Below are 15,224 nucleotides of genomic sequence, written 5' to 3' on the forward strand. Positions count from 1 at the left end.
CAAAAGTTAGTGTCTATTCAATTAAAATTGCTTGTTTAAGGACTAAAAGTCCAGGACGAGGACAAAAAGTCAACCTTTTATGTTTTTTGTCCAAAACATTTTATAATAGTTATTTCTTTCACTGAACAAAGTGTTAGATGTCTGTGTTAAAGACTAATTAGAAGACTCTGTATAAATTAGCTGGAATAATTCCAGGAAACATAATTTAAGAAAAAAGATGTTTCACTTTATAGCACCTTTTGAAGCGGTGTCTTAAAACAGGCCACTGTGCCTCATTCCTACATAAATGTGGCAGTCATTAAAACACTTGCTTTGTTTCCTCCTCTGTGTGTCTGTCAGGAACCAGTAAACTCTTCAGTGAAGTGTTATTACAGAGATCCAGGTAGATGTTTATGTAGACGGCTGATTCTAATTGCCTGATATCTTCTCTTTCATGTCCCTAGACGGCACTTTTCGTTTTTTCATTGAAGACACAGGTTTGTTCTGTAGTGAGAAAAATAGACGATTAGTTTTTTTACTGCTGTAGCTGTTTCCTTCAGTACAGGATATCCCCGGCACCCTGACTGGTTAGCTGCATTTATAATCATTTCTAAGCATAGCACAATATCCTCCTAGAAACTGTGACCTTGTTTTGCCGGATCATCCTCGACTCCTCTGTCTTTAGATTGTATTTCACGCACATCACACGAGTTGACAGCTGAGTAATACAAATATGAATATTGGTGTAATTTTGTATCTGCAACCTATGAGATCATCTCGACTGAAGGAGACACATCATGCTCACATTCAGGTTCATAATATTCATTTGGGTTAGTACTTGAAAAGGTTACACGATCTAACGTTGAGAGAACTAATCTCTTTCCTCAAAATGCCCATTGCTGCAGCTCCTCTGTTCAGCCTCTGTCTGAAACACTTGGTTTTAGCCCCTCTGTCTTTAAGACCCCCCCCGTCCTGATAATGCCCAGTCTGCTCTCATTGTTAGGGGGCATGCATGTCTGGCATGTCAGACTAGCATTGAGGCGTGCGTCATGCATTGTGATGTCATGTGATGTTTATGTGACATCACAATGATGGAGAAGTATCAGCCGGACTAATGAGGAGGCGTGTCAGGACTTTCAGGAGCAGTGTTCCCTGTGGGGGAGGGGAGCTCTCTGTATTGCAGATGTTGGGCTTTTTAACTCGGACATATACACAAAAAAAAATCTATGAAGGACATTAGAGGAAAGAAACACTGAAAAAGCAGAATATGTCTCCTTCAAAGTCAGTATCATGAATTATTGGCAGATATGCAGTTTAAGAGCCGTAGTTTGGGAATGTTTACATCAGGATTAAGAGTCATCAGCATTTAATAAACTGCTGCCTTGCAAATAACAGAGTCTATAAAGATAAGAGGATAAAGCTGTTAGAAGACCATTATACTTTTCACATTGAAAACCCAACCAGATGAGTTTCTCTGCTCAGTTGTTGTGTTATTTGTCCTCAACCTGTATCTAAGTTCTGTCACCTGTTGTGTCCTCTATGTTTGTCTTCTTCTTTCGACCACTCACATGTGCATTTCATGTGACTGTTGTTTGCCTTGCATGGTGCTGATGATCCCCCCCCGCTCCAGAAGGTAACCTGACGTTGCAGATTTTTTGAGAGAAGATTCCTAACTGTAACCGGAGAATCCCGCAAATTAAACAACACATTAATTGCTTCTACTCAATCATGTTAATATGCGTCTACCTCAGTCATATTAATCAAGTCATTTAGACATTTGCCTGAGCAGGATAAATGAGCGGGAGCCAGAGCTGTCGCCGCAGTAATACATAACAGTCAGGAGTGTTTAATATCAGCGTCACTTGGACGGTACTGATAGCACGCTGCCTGAGGGATGTTACCTCTCCTCCCTTTGGTCGCCTTACTATAAATCAAGTTTGCAATATACATTTTTGCTTTAATCACACGAGAATCATAATCTGTGTCGTCCTATCTTCCCTCAAATTATGGCTCCTTACAGCAGTGTCCTAGTTCTCAACAGCTCTCGGTCTCCTGCTCAGTGCTCCTACCATACACTGTACATTTTCCATGTTGTTTATCATATTTAATCATAGCGTCGATACCATCACTCCAGGCTAAATCCACCAACAGGGACTGGTGAGTAAATCAGGTCTTGCAGAACCTGGGAGTCAGTCACGATGAGTTTCTTGAATCCGAGTGGAGTAAGATCAGAGGCCCTTGTTCCGAGTGTCTGTGCTCAGCAGCTCACTCATGTTTGGTGGAACGTCCGTCAATTTCGTGCCAGTTGAATGTAACTCAGCAACTCGGACTGAATCAGATAAACATGTGACTGTGAGTCATTTGGCAGATGGACTGAGTTCAGACAAACCATCTGGATGCGAGTGATTAAAGAAGGACAAGAAGAGAAGCCAGTTTCAAACATTCTTCAAATTTCTAATGTTTTCTGCACTTTTTCATTCTGTAATAAATAAAGTGGACGGACATAATTGCTTTTGCTGCTTCTTATCGAACAAGACATCTAGATCTCTACACCAGCATCTCAGTGACCTCTGTACTGCTCATGTCTTGTAGGGAATCCCAACCCTCCTAAGCTTGAAGGGGCTCTTCAAACTAAAGGTAACTCGCTCAGAATCGGCTGGATCAAGCAAGACGACGGCGGCTCACCCATCTTACATTATCTCATCCGCTACAAACCTGTGAGTATGTTTATGGTTAGGATCACTGACAGTGAGTCTATATATCATTTATCTTATACCATTTAAGGCAACAACTCTTTTAATCATATCAGTCCTCTCAAATACTGTTAAATACGACATTTTGCTGGATAGTAAACTGAGAATGTTAAGTACAATTTCCACCTTTTACTTATGGTTGATCACATTAGATGTATTAGCACTCATTGTAACTGTGACACTCCCTTATGTTTGAAAGCTTGCAAATATTTTACTTAACTTGTTGTCTAATTATTTCATGTTCAAGCCTTCATGTTAATGCACTTAGAGCAGAAACAAATGGTTTAATTGATTATTTTATCAACAGAAAATGAATCTGACAAAATCAGTTTCAATTCTTTGTTTTGCTTGTGTTTGGACTGTATATCACTGTGGGTTTGAAAATGTCAAATTGAGAAACATTGATAATTTTTCTGATTTGTAGACCAAAGAATCAATTATTTAAAAAACTGAAAATGTTATTTGCAGACATAAACATACTTACAAAATATCTGTCTGTGTCCTCAGATACAAGCGTCAGAGTGGAAACCAGAAATCCGACTACCCAGCGGCAGCGAGTACGTGGTCCTCAGCAGCCTGGAGTGGGACACAGAGTACAATGTGTATGTGGTGGCAGAGAATCAGAAGGGCAAGTCGCAGCCAGCGAGCATGTCCTTCAGGACGTCCACGCAGCCAGAAGCCATCCCAGGTACCCTCCCTAAACTCACTCACACTAAACTGGAACTAAACAGCCAGAATACTGAGGAGCCAAACTCAAAGCTCCAAGCCCGAGCATCAAGTTCTATTTTTAACTCTATCTCTGAAAGGTGAATGACAACTGAATAAATCTACAAGGGGATAAAAAAATGATTTCCTGGACAGCTGATGGCCAAATCTGATTTTCTGGCTCAAATTTCTCACTTTAACGTTTTGACAGCTCTCGCTAAATGAGCTTGAGTTTGGGCTCACAGAACTGGGACAGTCGCTCTCCTTTGTTAACTGTTCAAATAGCAGATAGACTGGGTAGTTTGTCCCTTTACAGACACATCCTTTGAATTGACCCGTGATAACCTCAGATTAACTCGACCCTCGAGGTAGCAGTAGCAGTTTGTTCCTTTTTTAACCAACCGTACACAAATGCCAGCCTGTTAGATTCGCTTTAGATTCTAGACTGCCGAGTGCTTTCCTGAAACACAACGGCACACCATTACGTTTTCCTCTCACTTCTTTTCTAATTCATTTTCCAATCCAAAGCATTTCCCACTCACACTCACCTCTGAGGCACCATTGAGTCAACATCTAGTCCCCCCCCCCCCCCCCCCTGTGCTGTGCTTTCGCTTTGGTCTGTGGCTGTTTCTTTTTCTCCCTTTGATAAAACATTTTTTTTTTTTCGGTTGGTTTCCAAACCTGACACATTTTCACTTTCTCTCTTCCTCTGTTTTCCCCACCCTTCTCTTTTTGTTCCTCTGTTCTCTTTCATTCCCTCCCCCTGTACTCGTCCTTTATTCTTTCCCTTTCTCTATCTCTCTCTCTCTCAATGGTCCTGCTCTCTTGCCTGGTCCTGGACATTGCTGTGGTGGATCACGTGAACATTTCCGTCTCGACCTGTGTGCATTTTGGTGTTTTCGGGGGGTTTGTGCTGTCTTCAACCCCTTCAGCCACTCAGGGCTGCTCATCTGTGACATGCTCTTTGGTATCACTCATCCTGTCCCTCATCTCTGTACTTCTGCTCTCTTAGTTTTTGAGGGGGAGTTCACACAGTAAGAAGGAGAGCTTGCCTTTCCTCTGGCCTGGCTGTCTCTCTGGATGCGTTCACTCCTTAAAACAGACTTTGTCAACGACAGACTTGGTCCTGTGTAGCTTGAGAACAGACCCGACAGACGTGCTTAACCAAAGGCAGTGGAAAACCTGCGCCTCCCACAGACTCACTCTGCTCAGCATTAGCCCGTCATCAGTCCTAGACAACAGAGACGAGTGCCAGTTTACAGTGATGAATACTAGTGGAATTGAAGTGAAGTTATTGTAACAATAGCACTTAGAACAGAGTAAAGGCTGAGTGCTGGACCTGTACGTTTACATAAACACTGTATTATATTCCTAAATTAATCACAAAACTTTGCATATGTTCTGTAAATGTTTAAAGATTAACGTTTACATTTTTTTGAACAGAGAGAGCTAACCTAAAGTATTTGTAATGACCGAACAGATAAGCTGTGCACAGAATTATCACAAGGGAACTTATTTTTGTGCTGATTACTTAGACGAACATCCAGATGTTTCTCACGCATGTATCGAATATTTGAAAAATACCAGTTTTTACACCTTTATAACTGGAGGGTGCTTTACTCAGCTGTGGATTCATTAGCAGACCTTGTGTACCTGTAAATTGTTGTTGTCAGAGTTGAATTTATCTGTAAACAGAAGATATTTTAGAGAGTCAGTCTTCTGCTAGAATTAAACATGACTTTTCACAAACCTTAAAGATGCATTACAGCTTTTTGTACGTTTATTTTGTCCTGCATGTGTCTGTAACTAGCAACTCAGTGTAAGCGTTGGTTTGCTCTTCTTTCTAATACCAAATAAATGTGTTGAATATTTATTTTGAAATGTTTTCTTTAAGGAGAGCCTGACTGACTCGATTGCATATACGTTCTTCAACATGCCTCATATTTACAACAAAGATATAATACATTAAACACTAGTGAAGACAAACACACTGCATCTAAATAGACAACCAGATTGTATCAGTGCTCACAGCAGGTGAGTGGTTTCTGTTTTCCTGGAACATTTGTGGTCACAGTAGCGTAGCAGCACATCATTGAGTTGTTCTTGGCTGTTTATATAAGAGTGTCACGCTGCAGTTCTGTGCTCTCCCTCCCTCACGTCTCCCCCGTCTGGCAGATATGGGTGAGGAGGCAGCGCTCTCCATGGGCATCATGATCTGGGCAGGGATCCTTGTTGTGGTGTTTCTGCTGCTGCTGCTGGCGGTGGACGTCACCTGCTACTTTGTCAACAAATGTGGCCTCATCATGTGCCTCTGCGGCAAATCTGGCACCGGGACCAAAGGACACAACCTGGAGGAGGGCAAGGCAGCGTTCGTGTGAGTATTAGAGACAATTCAAGTACAAGGGGTTCAGTCCTTTCAACACTGACCCTCAGTTTTGAAAGTTTCTCTCATTGCTATTTCTATCACTTGACAAACACTGACAAGTATCACCCGACTCTGCGTTTCCCTCGAGCATTACAAAGATCTTTCACATCTCTCTTGTGATGGTTACAACCTACAAATGTTCGTTTAACTTTCACACTCACACACCGTACACTCCCTGTCCAACTCCAAACAGTCCACAGACAGAGTAAGAGGCAAGTTGATGAACTGTTAAAGGACTTTTCCAGTCTATATTAAAACAGTAGGTGCTCCTTTAAACACTGAAGCCAGACTTTGTTCATTCTTTCCTAATATAGCATATTTTCTATAAAAAATATATATTCCAAAGTTTATCTGAATCGTTAGAGGCTTGAGCCATCTGAGTTACACATATCCTCTGGATTTCCACCCAGCATTGTAAGATCTCTGCCGTATTAATGCAAAATATACAGTGTGACTTCATTTAGAGAGAAATCTGCACAAGATCTCACCTGACTCTGTTTTTACCTCATTAAAACTAGATATAAACAGTTTGAACAGTAGTTAATCTTCCTTGATTAAAAAAAGGGATTTATAAATGAATCAAGTTTGTCCATCACATTTGTTGTGAAAACAAAGACACAGGCAAAACACAGAACAGAGTGAACAGCACCACCCTGAGGCAGGGATGGAGAAAAACACCATAAATCACACATAAACACATTGTGACTAAAGGCCAATTTATGCCTCTACGTCTTTTCTAAAACGGATAGATAAGACCGCCCTGTCCGTCATGAAACGCCCTCTCTGAGCGCCTCGGACAGCTTTTCATGCACCTCTGATTTTTCTAACTGTCCGTGTTTATTTCGGAGACCCAACGGACAGACCTTGGCTGTGATTGGTCCGCGAACGACATCATTTCCGTATTTCACATTTCCGGACCTCAAACTTCCTGCTTCCTTCCCTGTGTCACAAAAACCCAAACACAACTATGATTCTACGACTAATTTGACGTGTGTGTTAAGCCAGCGGAGTTGTCCGTCTGACGGTGGCTCATTAGAGCACTGACGGCATGTGTGCACGGTCACATACGGTTATAACGAGCCTTCAAAACGGCGCTAGCGGGCTAGCAACCATGCTAACTGCGGTGGTAACAGTGCAAAAACCCGCTGTCACGACTTTAATTCCACTGCTATCATGACACTGTTTATATAATACCGTCAGGTTAGAAGCAAACACTGGATAGTAGTTAGTGTCGGGAGTCCCTGCTGACTGTGTGTGGAAGCTGGGGGGAGCTAGCTGGGGGGAAGCTAGCTAGCTCCGTGTAGCCTCAACCAGATTCAAGCTGTGGAATCAGCAACACAGTTCGGAAACAAGTCCGGGGAACCGCTGCGCTAAGAAACGATAACATCAGCATTTTGAACCGCTGGGTGTCACTTTATTTAGTTCTGTTAGTTGCCATGGTTCAGTGTGTGGGGACAAGCCTACAGAGGTAAACAAACACACATGGACTTCTTCTTCCCAGAAATGGGGTAGGCTTCTCTGAGCTCGTCTTCCGTTGCGCCACCTATGGGTTTCGCGGTGAATTGTTTTCAACGTACAGTCGTCAGAGAAGTAAAAATCAAAAAGACTCACCGCTCTCCGTGCAACCCTCTCCGAGAAACGGATACGTAGAAGCATAATGGAGCCTTCAGTCGTAACAGTCTGCTCAGCCTCAGCCTCTTAGCTGCATTTCTTTCATAGATAGTAGTCACCACAATAATCTGGTCTTCAGGTTGTGCAATAACTTTCACATCATGTTGTACATTCACTGTTTTACAGGAAAGACGAGTCCAAAGAGCCGATAGTTGAAGTCCGAACAGAGGACGAGTGCACAGCCAATCACAACGCAGCAGGACCCACAGAACCCAATGAAACGACACCTCTCACAGAGCCAGAGTAAGTAGGAGCTGACTCACAGCACATCGCCTTTTTACTGCTCAAGTCTTTTTTAGCTGTCGTACATTGCACTCCACTTCAAAGAATAATCACGTTCCTCAACAGGACGACATTTGACCCTTGAAATTCTCTGAAACCTCGAGGTCATTCTTGAGTGGAGTCCACTGAACTACCGCTGTTGCTTTTCTGTTTTTTATCCCCACTCAGAGGGAAGTACTGCACTTTGTGTTCCTCTCTCCAGCCGCTGGAGATTTTCTGTCTCATTATTACCAAGGTTGAAGCAATACCAGTTAAAGACACAGAGAGGCGTTAGTCCTCTTTAGTGTGGTCAACTCATGAAGCCATTTGACAACCTCTGCAGCCATCTCTCATATCAGCAGTCTGGAAAAAATGAGATTACACAGTATGAGATTATCACTGGTACTGTTTAACCCTCAGAGGTGGTTCTGCGTGGTGCTGTAGTTCAGCAGGAGTGCAGGACTGGTGCCTTTTTACTAAATTAGTGGTCCCAGTCGGTCTACTCCGTGTTGGTGTGTGTATGGGATGTATCCTTTAATGTCCACTCACAGCATGCAACTTCTTTTTCTTTTTTTTCTTTTCCTCACTAGGCTTAAATACTTGCTGTGTTTTTTTCAGTTCTTTTTTGTCTTTGTGTGATTTTCTTTTTCTAAAGCCAACTAATCCCTCTGCATGCTCTTGTCCGAGCCACCCTTCCTCTGTCACAGTCACCCTGGTGTCTAGTCTGTGTGTCTCTGTTCTCTCCCTGCTCTCTCAGGCTGGCGGCTTTCACTGCTGCTCTGGCACTGGAAACCCTCTCGTCCGTAGCCACCAACTCTGACACAGCCACTGCAACAATTGACCCTGCTCAGGACAGCCCCTCTAGCGAGTCCACTACCCTCACTTTTAGCCTGTCCACCCCGGCCAACGACCCCTCACCCACCCCCATGAGGGCACCGGCCCCGACCCCAGAGTCAAATGCGACCACGATGGCCCCTATACTCTTCACGGCTGCCATTGAGGCTAAAATGGCCCCGTTGGTAGAACAAAGAGGAAGTTACGCCCCGAAAGAAAAGGAGAAAATAACCACCCCACCTAGTAGCCCTGAAGCGCCCAAACCTCAAAAATCTGGGACACCAATACCACCGAAACGTAGACACTCTCCCAAACTTGCCGCACTGAATGCTAAAGGTAGCCCCCCTGTATCTCCACTCGCCACGTCCTCCCCGGCATCCTCCCCGGCATCCTCGCCCGCTCCCGACACCAAGAAGAAGGCTCCGAGCCCCCCGGTTCCCAAGCCTCTGACGAAACAAGACCCTGTAGCCTTAGCCACCGAGACACCAGCGCAAACTGCCTCCGCTCGAGCAAACACTGCCCCTCCTAAACCAGACACCGATTCAAACGCCACTGCCCCAGATGCCAGTGGGCGTAGCCTTACTGCCTCCGACTCCAACAACCCCTCCGACCAAACTGTTGACAGCAACACACCCACTGCCAAAGCTGCTGCTACCAGCTCTCCCTCAGTGAGCCACACTGCTCTTAGAGCTGTAGAATCTGCTCCTCTAGTTGCAGAACTCCCCTCTCCTCTTCCTGTTACTGCCATTCCTACTCCTGCCCCCCCTAGTGCCCAGGTGCTGGTCTCCAATGATCTCCACACAGCCCCATTAGACATGTACGACTTACTAACCCCTGACCTGGGGCCCAGATTTAGTGCAGATTTCGATTTAGAGCTGACTAATGGGACAGAGAGCTGCTTCCTCCCCCCCGCAGACCTTATGAGCTTAGAGAGCCCGCCCTCTGCCCCCTCTCTGCCCAATGGAGACGGCGCAGACCTCCCCCCCTCAGGCCCAGTTCTGGACGCATCAGAGACTCTGGCCAAGACTGCTCCTGTCAACGATGAGTACGGCTCCCTCTAGAGGTTTATCTGTGTGTGTGAGTGTGTGTGTGTAATTTGTATGCCCATTCATTCACCACCGCATCTTGCCATTGACCACACAATATGAAATATTGTAATGGTAAACTGTGGTAATGACATTGGGATAGAGGAGTGATGATGATGGTTTTCTTTCTTTATGCTCGTGTGTGACAGTTCTTCATTGTGGGGTCTCAACGTTCTGCAACATTCACCACAAGTACAGATGAGCCTCTTTCAGACAGGCTGCTCATTACAAACGTGTGATGACGAGTTTAGAAACAATCTCATGTCTTGATTAGTAGAAATTATGTTATGTTAGACCTTTAGTGTAAAAGACTTTTCCTCGCTTGATTTCTGTAAATCTTCAAACAGGACACACGTGTTCATGGTAACGTCAGATTAACGTAGAGGCTGCAGCAATGTTTCAACCCAGAATGCATCCAGGTGTAAGGGAAGCAGAACAGCACTGATGTTAACTGGCAAAGTAGCCTTTTATTGTGGTAGTGTAAGTAAGGAACCACATACGCAATACTAACCAGCATTGAACAAGGTGAGGACCAATGGGTGACGCCAAATCTTAAAATAAGTAAAAAGCTCTACTCTACTCCCCTGACCAGTTGCACAGGGTTTCTTATCCTCTCGGCCACATGGTCAAGGGACAGCTAGAGCCGGGGAACCCTGGATTCTAATGCCAGTGGACAGTGCAGGGCGGCGCTCCAGGAGGAATCCCCTGGAAGTGCGTATGACGGAGGAGTGGTAAACCTGAGTGAGAACAGAAAACACCTAATCAGCAGTAAGGATCCAGCCGAGCCCCTTGACAGGAAGGGACAAAGTAAACCCGTCCAGTTGTTGGACCTAATATATCACTGAAACACTAAAGCTGGTGATATTCTGTATTTTTCACATTATCAACCAGTTTTTCTGTGAATTCAAAACCTGACATATCTCAGTCCTCTGCTCCATAGAGCTCCCTCCTAGAATTCTTCAAATTGTACAGAGTAAATATGCCTGATTCTTTTCTGTGATAACGACAGAGAAAAACATTCCTGGATCCGCCCCAGATCCAGCCCAAATTGAATGGCTTCTATCTCGGCCCGTTTACCATCATCTCACCAAATTGTAATAAAGTCGGTTCAGTGGTTTTTGCTCGATCCTGTTGACAGAGAAACAGCAAAGAAAACATCACCTCTTTGGAGGTAACAACAATAACCCGACTTGCAGTTTCTCATCTATGGCATTATCATGGATGACATTCTATATATCCAGAAAAACTGACATTATGTGAACAAATATGAATTAAATGAGTCAACTTTATAAAACAGGCAGAAGAGTTAAGTCTCTTTAACAGAAAAATAAGTTGTAAATGTCACTGACTGAAATGTCATCCAGTTTTAAACAGTTTTAAACTCAGCGGTGACTCGACTCCCTCTTACACACCAGAGGCATTCAGGCTCTTTCTGAAACAGTCCTCTCATATCTGAATAAAGTATAGGTCGAACACCTGGAGACCAGCGATGTCACACAGTCCATGTCTGATATGGATCTGGTTTTAATAACATTTAGTCTCAGGCAGTAACTGGACGCCTCTGAGTAAACCCTCAGTCGCTGTGCTACAGACAGCAGAGGCGTGGTTGTTCCTGCTCTGACCTGCAGGCGGCGTCTACACAAACACATTCTGTCTGATCACAGTCTCTCTGAGGTCGAACTAAACTCATCCGTACGGACTGTGTAAGTCTGGAAATGGATTATGTGAGTTCGTCATTATCTGTTTAATTTTATCTTACTGTTGTCAAAGGTGGTGAAGAAATATGTAAGAAGACGTCTCAACGCGGGGTCTTCTTACATATTGGGTGAAGGTGTCATTGAGAGTAAATGGTTCAACTTGTGTTTGTTTGCTGGGATTTGTTAATTTTTGCCAGAGACGATCAGATTTCTAATTTTGATCTCTCCTCTTTTTCCTCCCCCCTCCCCCAAACCGTTTGCAGGAAGCTTTTTTCTGACGAGAAAGTCAAACTGGAGGAGGCAGGATTTTCAAACGCCCTGACAGAGATCGCTGCAGAACACAACAGTGTCATGCAGACAAAAGCCACCGAGAGCAAAGCATGATGGGCCGGGGGAACAACCCCAGCCCGGTTCCAAAACATTCTGTGGGGCAGCAGCGACGAGCAGGAAACACTGCAGGAGTTTTGATTTCCAGTGCCCTTAACTACATATTCAAAAACACACATGTCGATCGGTTAGAGTGCACTTTGACTGTGCTTTTATTTCTGAAATGTTTACGACACCGAAGGAGTTTATCTTTAGTTCATAAGAGATTTATTTTATTTTTTTATTCTTATTCTATTTAACCAGTCCGGATTGAAGGATGAACAATCTCTTATTTTAACGATTGCCTGGTAAATATATGACATTTGACTCTACTTTCTATTGTGCTTACAGTTTAAATCGTCATTACACACACGCATCTGATTATTCTTGAGAAATGTAAAAAGAAAAAGAAAAAAAAGACTATTATATATAGAAATTATTTTTCTTATTTTAATGTTCTACTGCTCAAATGTAAAACTGTTGCATTTTTTATTTTTTGTTTGACTTTTAATTTGAAGGCTAGTCTCGTGAATTGCTTGTTCTGCATGTCTGAAGTGGTTGTAAAAGTTGTTTTGTTTACACGGTTTATTGTTTCACTCTGTGTGATACAGGATGTTTCATCTCCAGAAAAACTGGCATCAATCAAACATAGGCCCTAGTTCAACGATTGGATTAAAACCATATTAGCTACAGTGATAAAAATGCAAGATTAACCCAGAGCCGGCTGCAGGGGGAAAATAATCCCACAACACGTTGACGGTTTGGCCCATTTTACGATCAAATGTATTCAGTCTGTCACTGCCTTCCCACAGCGTTGCTTCCAAATATTCATTAATAAAATGTATTTGATTAAATGGGGCAGCTCAGTGAACGCAAACATTCGGAGAAAAACAAACAGAAAAGTGCAGGTTCTCAGTCGCGGGTGGAGGATCCCTGAAACGAGCGAATGTCTTGTGATCTCGAGCTAAATATAAGCCACGTTATTTGTTTTCGGGGGGGAAACGGCTTCGACAGCGATCACTTCCTCCTCACGTTAGAACACGACAAAGCTGCGGCTCCGTGCGTCGACTTTTGAAGCGGAAAAAAAAATTAAACAATGACTCAAAATCACTTTTGTACTATTTAAAAAACGACAGAGATTTCCTTTTTTTCCCCATTCCTGCCTGCAAGCTTGTGCACTGTGCCTGTGTGTCAGTAGAGCGTCTCGTCATCAGTTTCTATGATAACCTGTGTAGCTTCGCCGTGAGAGATTTAGCCTTTTTCTTTTGATTTGGTATATTGTATTATTAGAAGAAAAAGTATGATAAATGGACTAATGTGGTCATTATAACACGTGTAGTGTATGAAACTGTCCGTCTCTGGTCACAGCACTTCTATATATTGCCAGCTATAGTGAAGGGAGGTGTTTTTGAGCCTTGGCATGAATTCAGTCAGTACTTTATAACATATAACTACAAGGCAGATAGACGTGCCCGTGTTTGTTTGGGGCAAATAGTTCTCATATTGATTTAATGAGTGTTACCCTGTGGGGCTTGTTCTGGCATAAATACACCGTTTTTTTTTTAATTTCCCTTCCCAGTTGTTATTCAAGTGTTCTTGTAATGTGGTCTTTGAATTCCTCTATTTTTTTTTTTATTAAAGTTTTTGTCTTTTTGTACAACAACAAACAGCAAAAAAAAAAAAAAAACTAACTCCCTCACGAAGAGCGACTGCTTGACATGTTCTGGATCCACTGACAGGAAGCAGGGTGCCCCCCCCCCCACCCATACAGAAGATCAAACTTTGTTTTTTTTTTAAAGCGTTAGAAAATAATAGATGTAATGTTAAAAGAAGCGATGACAGATTTGAGATGTATCAGAATGACCTTGGACTCCTCTGCTGTTCCCACCTTGCTTCCCTGGTCTCTGGACCGTCCTTCTGGTTTCATTGGGTCCAACTCAGAGACGACATGTTGTGTACAGTCTGAGTGAAAAACCCCCATTTACAGAATAAAAAGAAAAAACGGTTTCCAAATCTAAACCTGTCCTGGTCCATTCTTTTTAAATAAACATTTATTATTCCTCCTCTTAAGACTGAGAGCGTGCAGTGACGTGTAGTGGACTGGAGATGGCGCTGTACACCTGTACACCACTCTCTTTATGTTGTGTTGTTTTCGCCATGTCATGGACACAGGACTGTTGACAGAAAGGTCACAGAGCAAACAGGTTGTGTGTTGGCTGCTCGGAGAAGACAGGGGCTCAGATCAACACGTGTTACATAATGTGGGGGGGTTAAGTTAATACTTCCTGGCTCATGTCAGAAATACTGATGAGCTGAAGGGGGGTGTGTGGGGGGGGGGGGGGTATTTCAGCTGTGGCTGTTTCTCCCCCTTGGTCCCTCCGAGTGAGACACGGACCTGAGAACCGGTGTCAACAACAACAGTGTTGACCGGGGACAGAGTCTGCCCCCCCCCTCCCCCTGGTGTCCGGTTCTACTACAGCAACTGGGTTGTTATAGATGTGTTATTACTCCGCTCCTGCAGCCTGTTACAGGGGGTCGCACCTGTGACGCGTCCCCGTCTGCAGCTGGATGGAGACACGAGGATCATTCGGGGACGTGACGTCTCTTGAGCCGGTCAGAGCAGCGGCAGGCAGCCGGGGCCACACAGGAAGCCACCGGAGGGGCCCTTCAAAGTAAAAGACACGAGCACAGTGAGGTGATGGTGAACACAAGACGAGAGGAACCTTTACTGATCCTACAACACTACGTACAATGCTAAAATGAGGGTATTATGAATGCAGTCATTCCTCTATATACTTCGGGGAGTTGAGTTTACACTTGTACATTAAGGGGAGTGTTCACTTCATTCACTTTAGTAAAATTAGCAGTACCTATATTTAAAGGTCCAGTGTGTATGATTTAGGTGAAAGGGAGCAATGGGCAGAAACTGAATATAAAATAATCCTGGTGATGTTTTCACTAGTGTGTTTCATCTAAATTGTACAGATTGTTGTTTTATTTACCCTAAATTGGTCCCTTTATATTTAAATAGTTTATATTTACACCAGGAGCAGGTCCTCTCTACGGAGGTCACTATGTTCAAAACTGGACAAACTGGACAAACTAAACAGCTTTTGTGTTTATATGACCACTGAAGGCTGCCACATGTTCCCCTTCATGTTTGGAAGTGGAGGGGGAGGGGGAGGTGAGGAGTGTTCACCACTTAATTCTACATTCTGAACCTTTAAAAATGTCTCCAGTACAGCCTACAGTCCAGCATGAAATATCCGTGTAAAATGTGTAAATGAGAGTTCTGCAATGTCTTAATATTTAATTTCCTTAACTTAAAAATAGCAAAAAGTAAAAGTTGCATCATAATCCTTCTATCAAAACTCTCTTGCTCTTTCTTCCACATCATTTCAAGCTGTGGTGTATTTTCAAGCAGTTTTTCCCACGCACCATGTTCATG

The 15,224-nt window shown here is 43.5% G+C and overlaps 1 protein-coding gene across 1 annotated transcript in view; it reads left to right on the top strand.

Annotated features, from left to right (window-relative positions):
• The window catches only part of ncam1b (neural cell adhesion molecule 1b), a 38,948-nt gene extending 27,096 nt beyond the window's left edge, over window positions 1-11,852 (top strand). Inside the window, exons 17-24 of the mRNA XM_061072532.1 lie at window positions 444-476; window positions 1,610-1,612; window positions 2,572-2,696; window positions 3,240-3,420; window positions 5,613-5,811; window positions 7,660-7,776; window positions 8,552-9,673; window positions 11,674-11,852. Coding sequence (XP_060928515.1) covers window positions 444-476; window positions 1,610-1,612; window positions 2,572-2,696; window positions 3,240-3,420; window positions 5,613-5,811; window positions 7,660-7,776; window positions 8,552-9,673; window positions 11,674-11,794 — 1,901 coding nt within the window. The 3' untranslated portion in view covers window positions 11,795-11,852. The remainder of the gene's footprint in view (window positions 1-443; window positions 477-1,609; window positions 1,613-2,571; window positions 2,697-3,239; window positions 3,421-5,612; window positions 5,812-7,659; window positions 7,777-8,551; window positions 9,674-11,673) is intronic.
• The last annotated feature ends 3,372 nt before the right edge of the window (window positions 11,853-15,224 follow it).

The sequence above is a fragment of the Limanda limanda genome, chromosome 6 (genome assembly GCF_963576545.1).
Source record: "Limanda limanda chromosome 6, fLimLim1.1, whole genome shotgun sequence".
Taxonomy (NCBI): Eukaryota; Metazoa; Chordata; class Actinopteri; order Pleuronectiformes; family Pleuronectidae; genus Limanda; species Limanda limanda.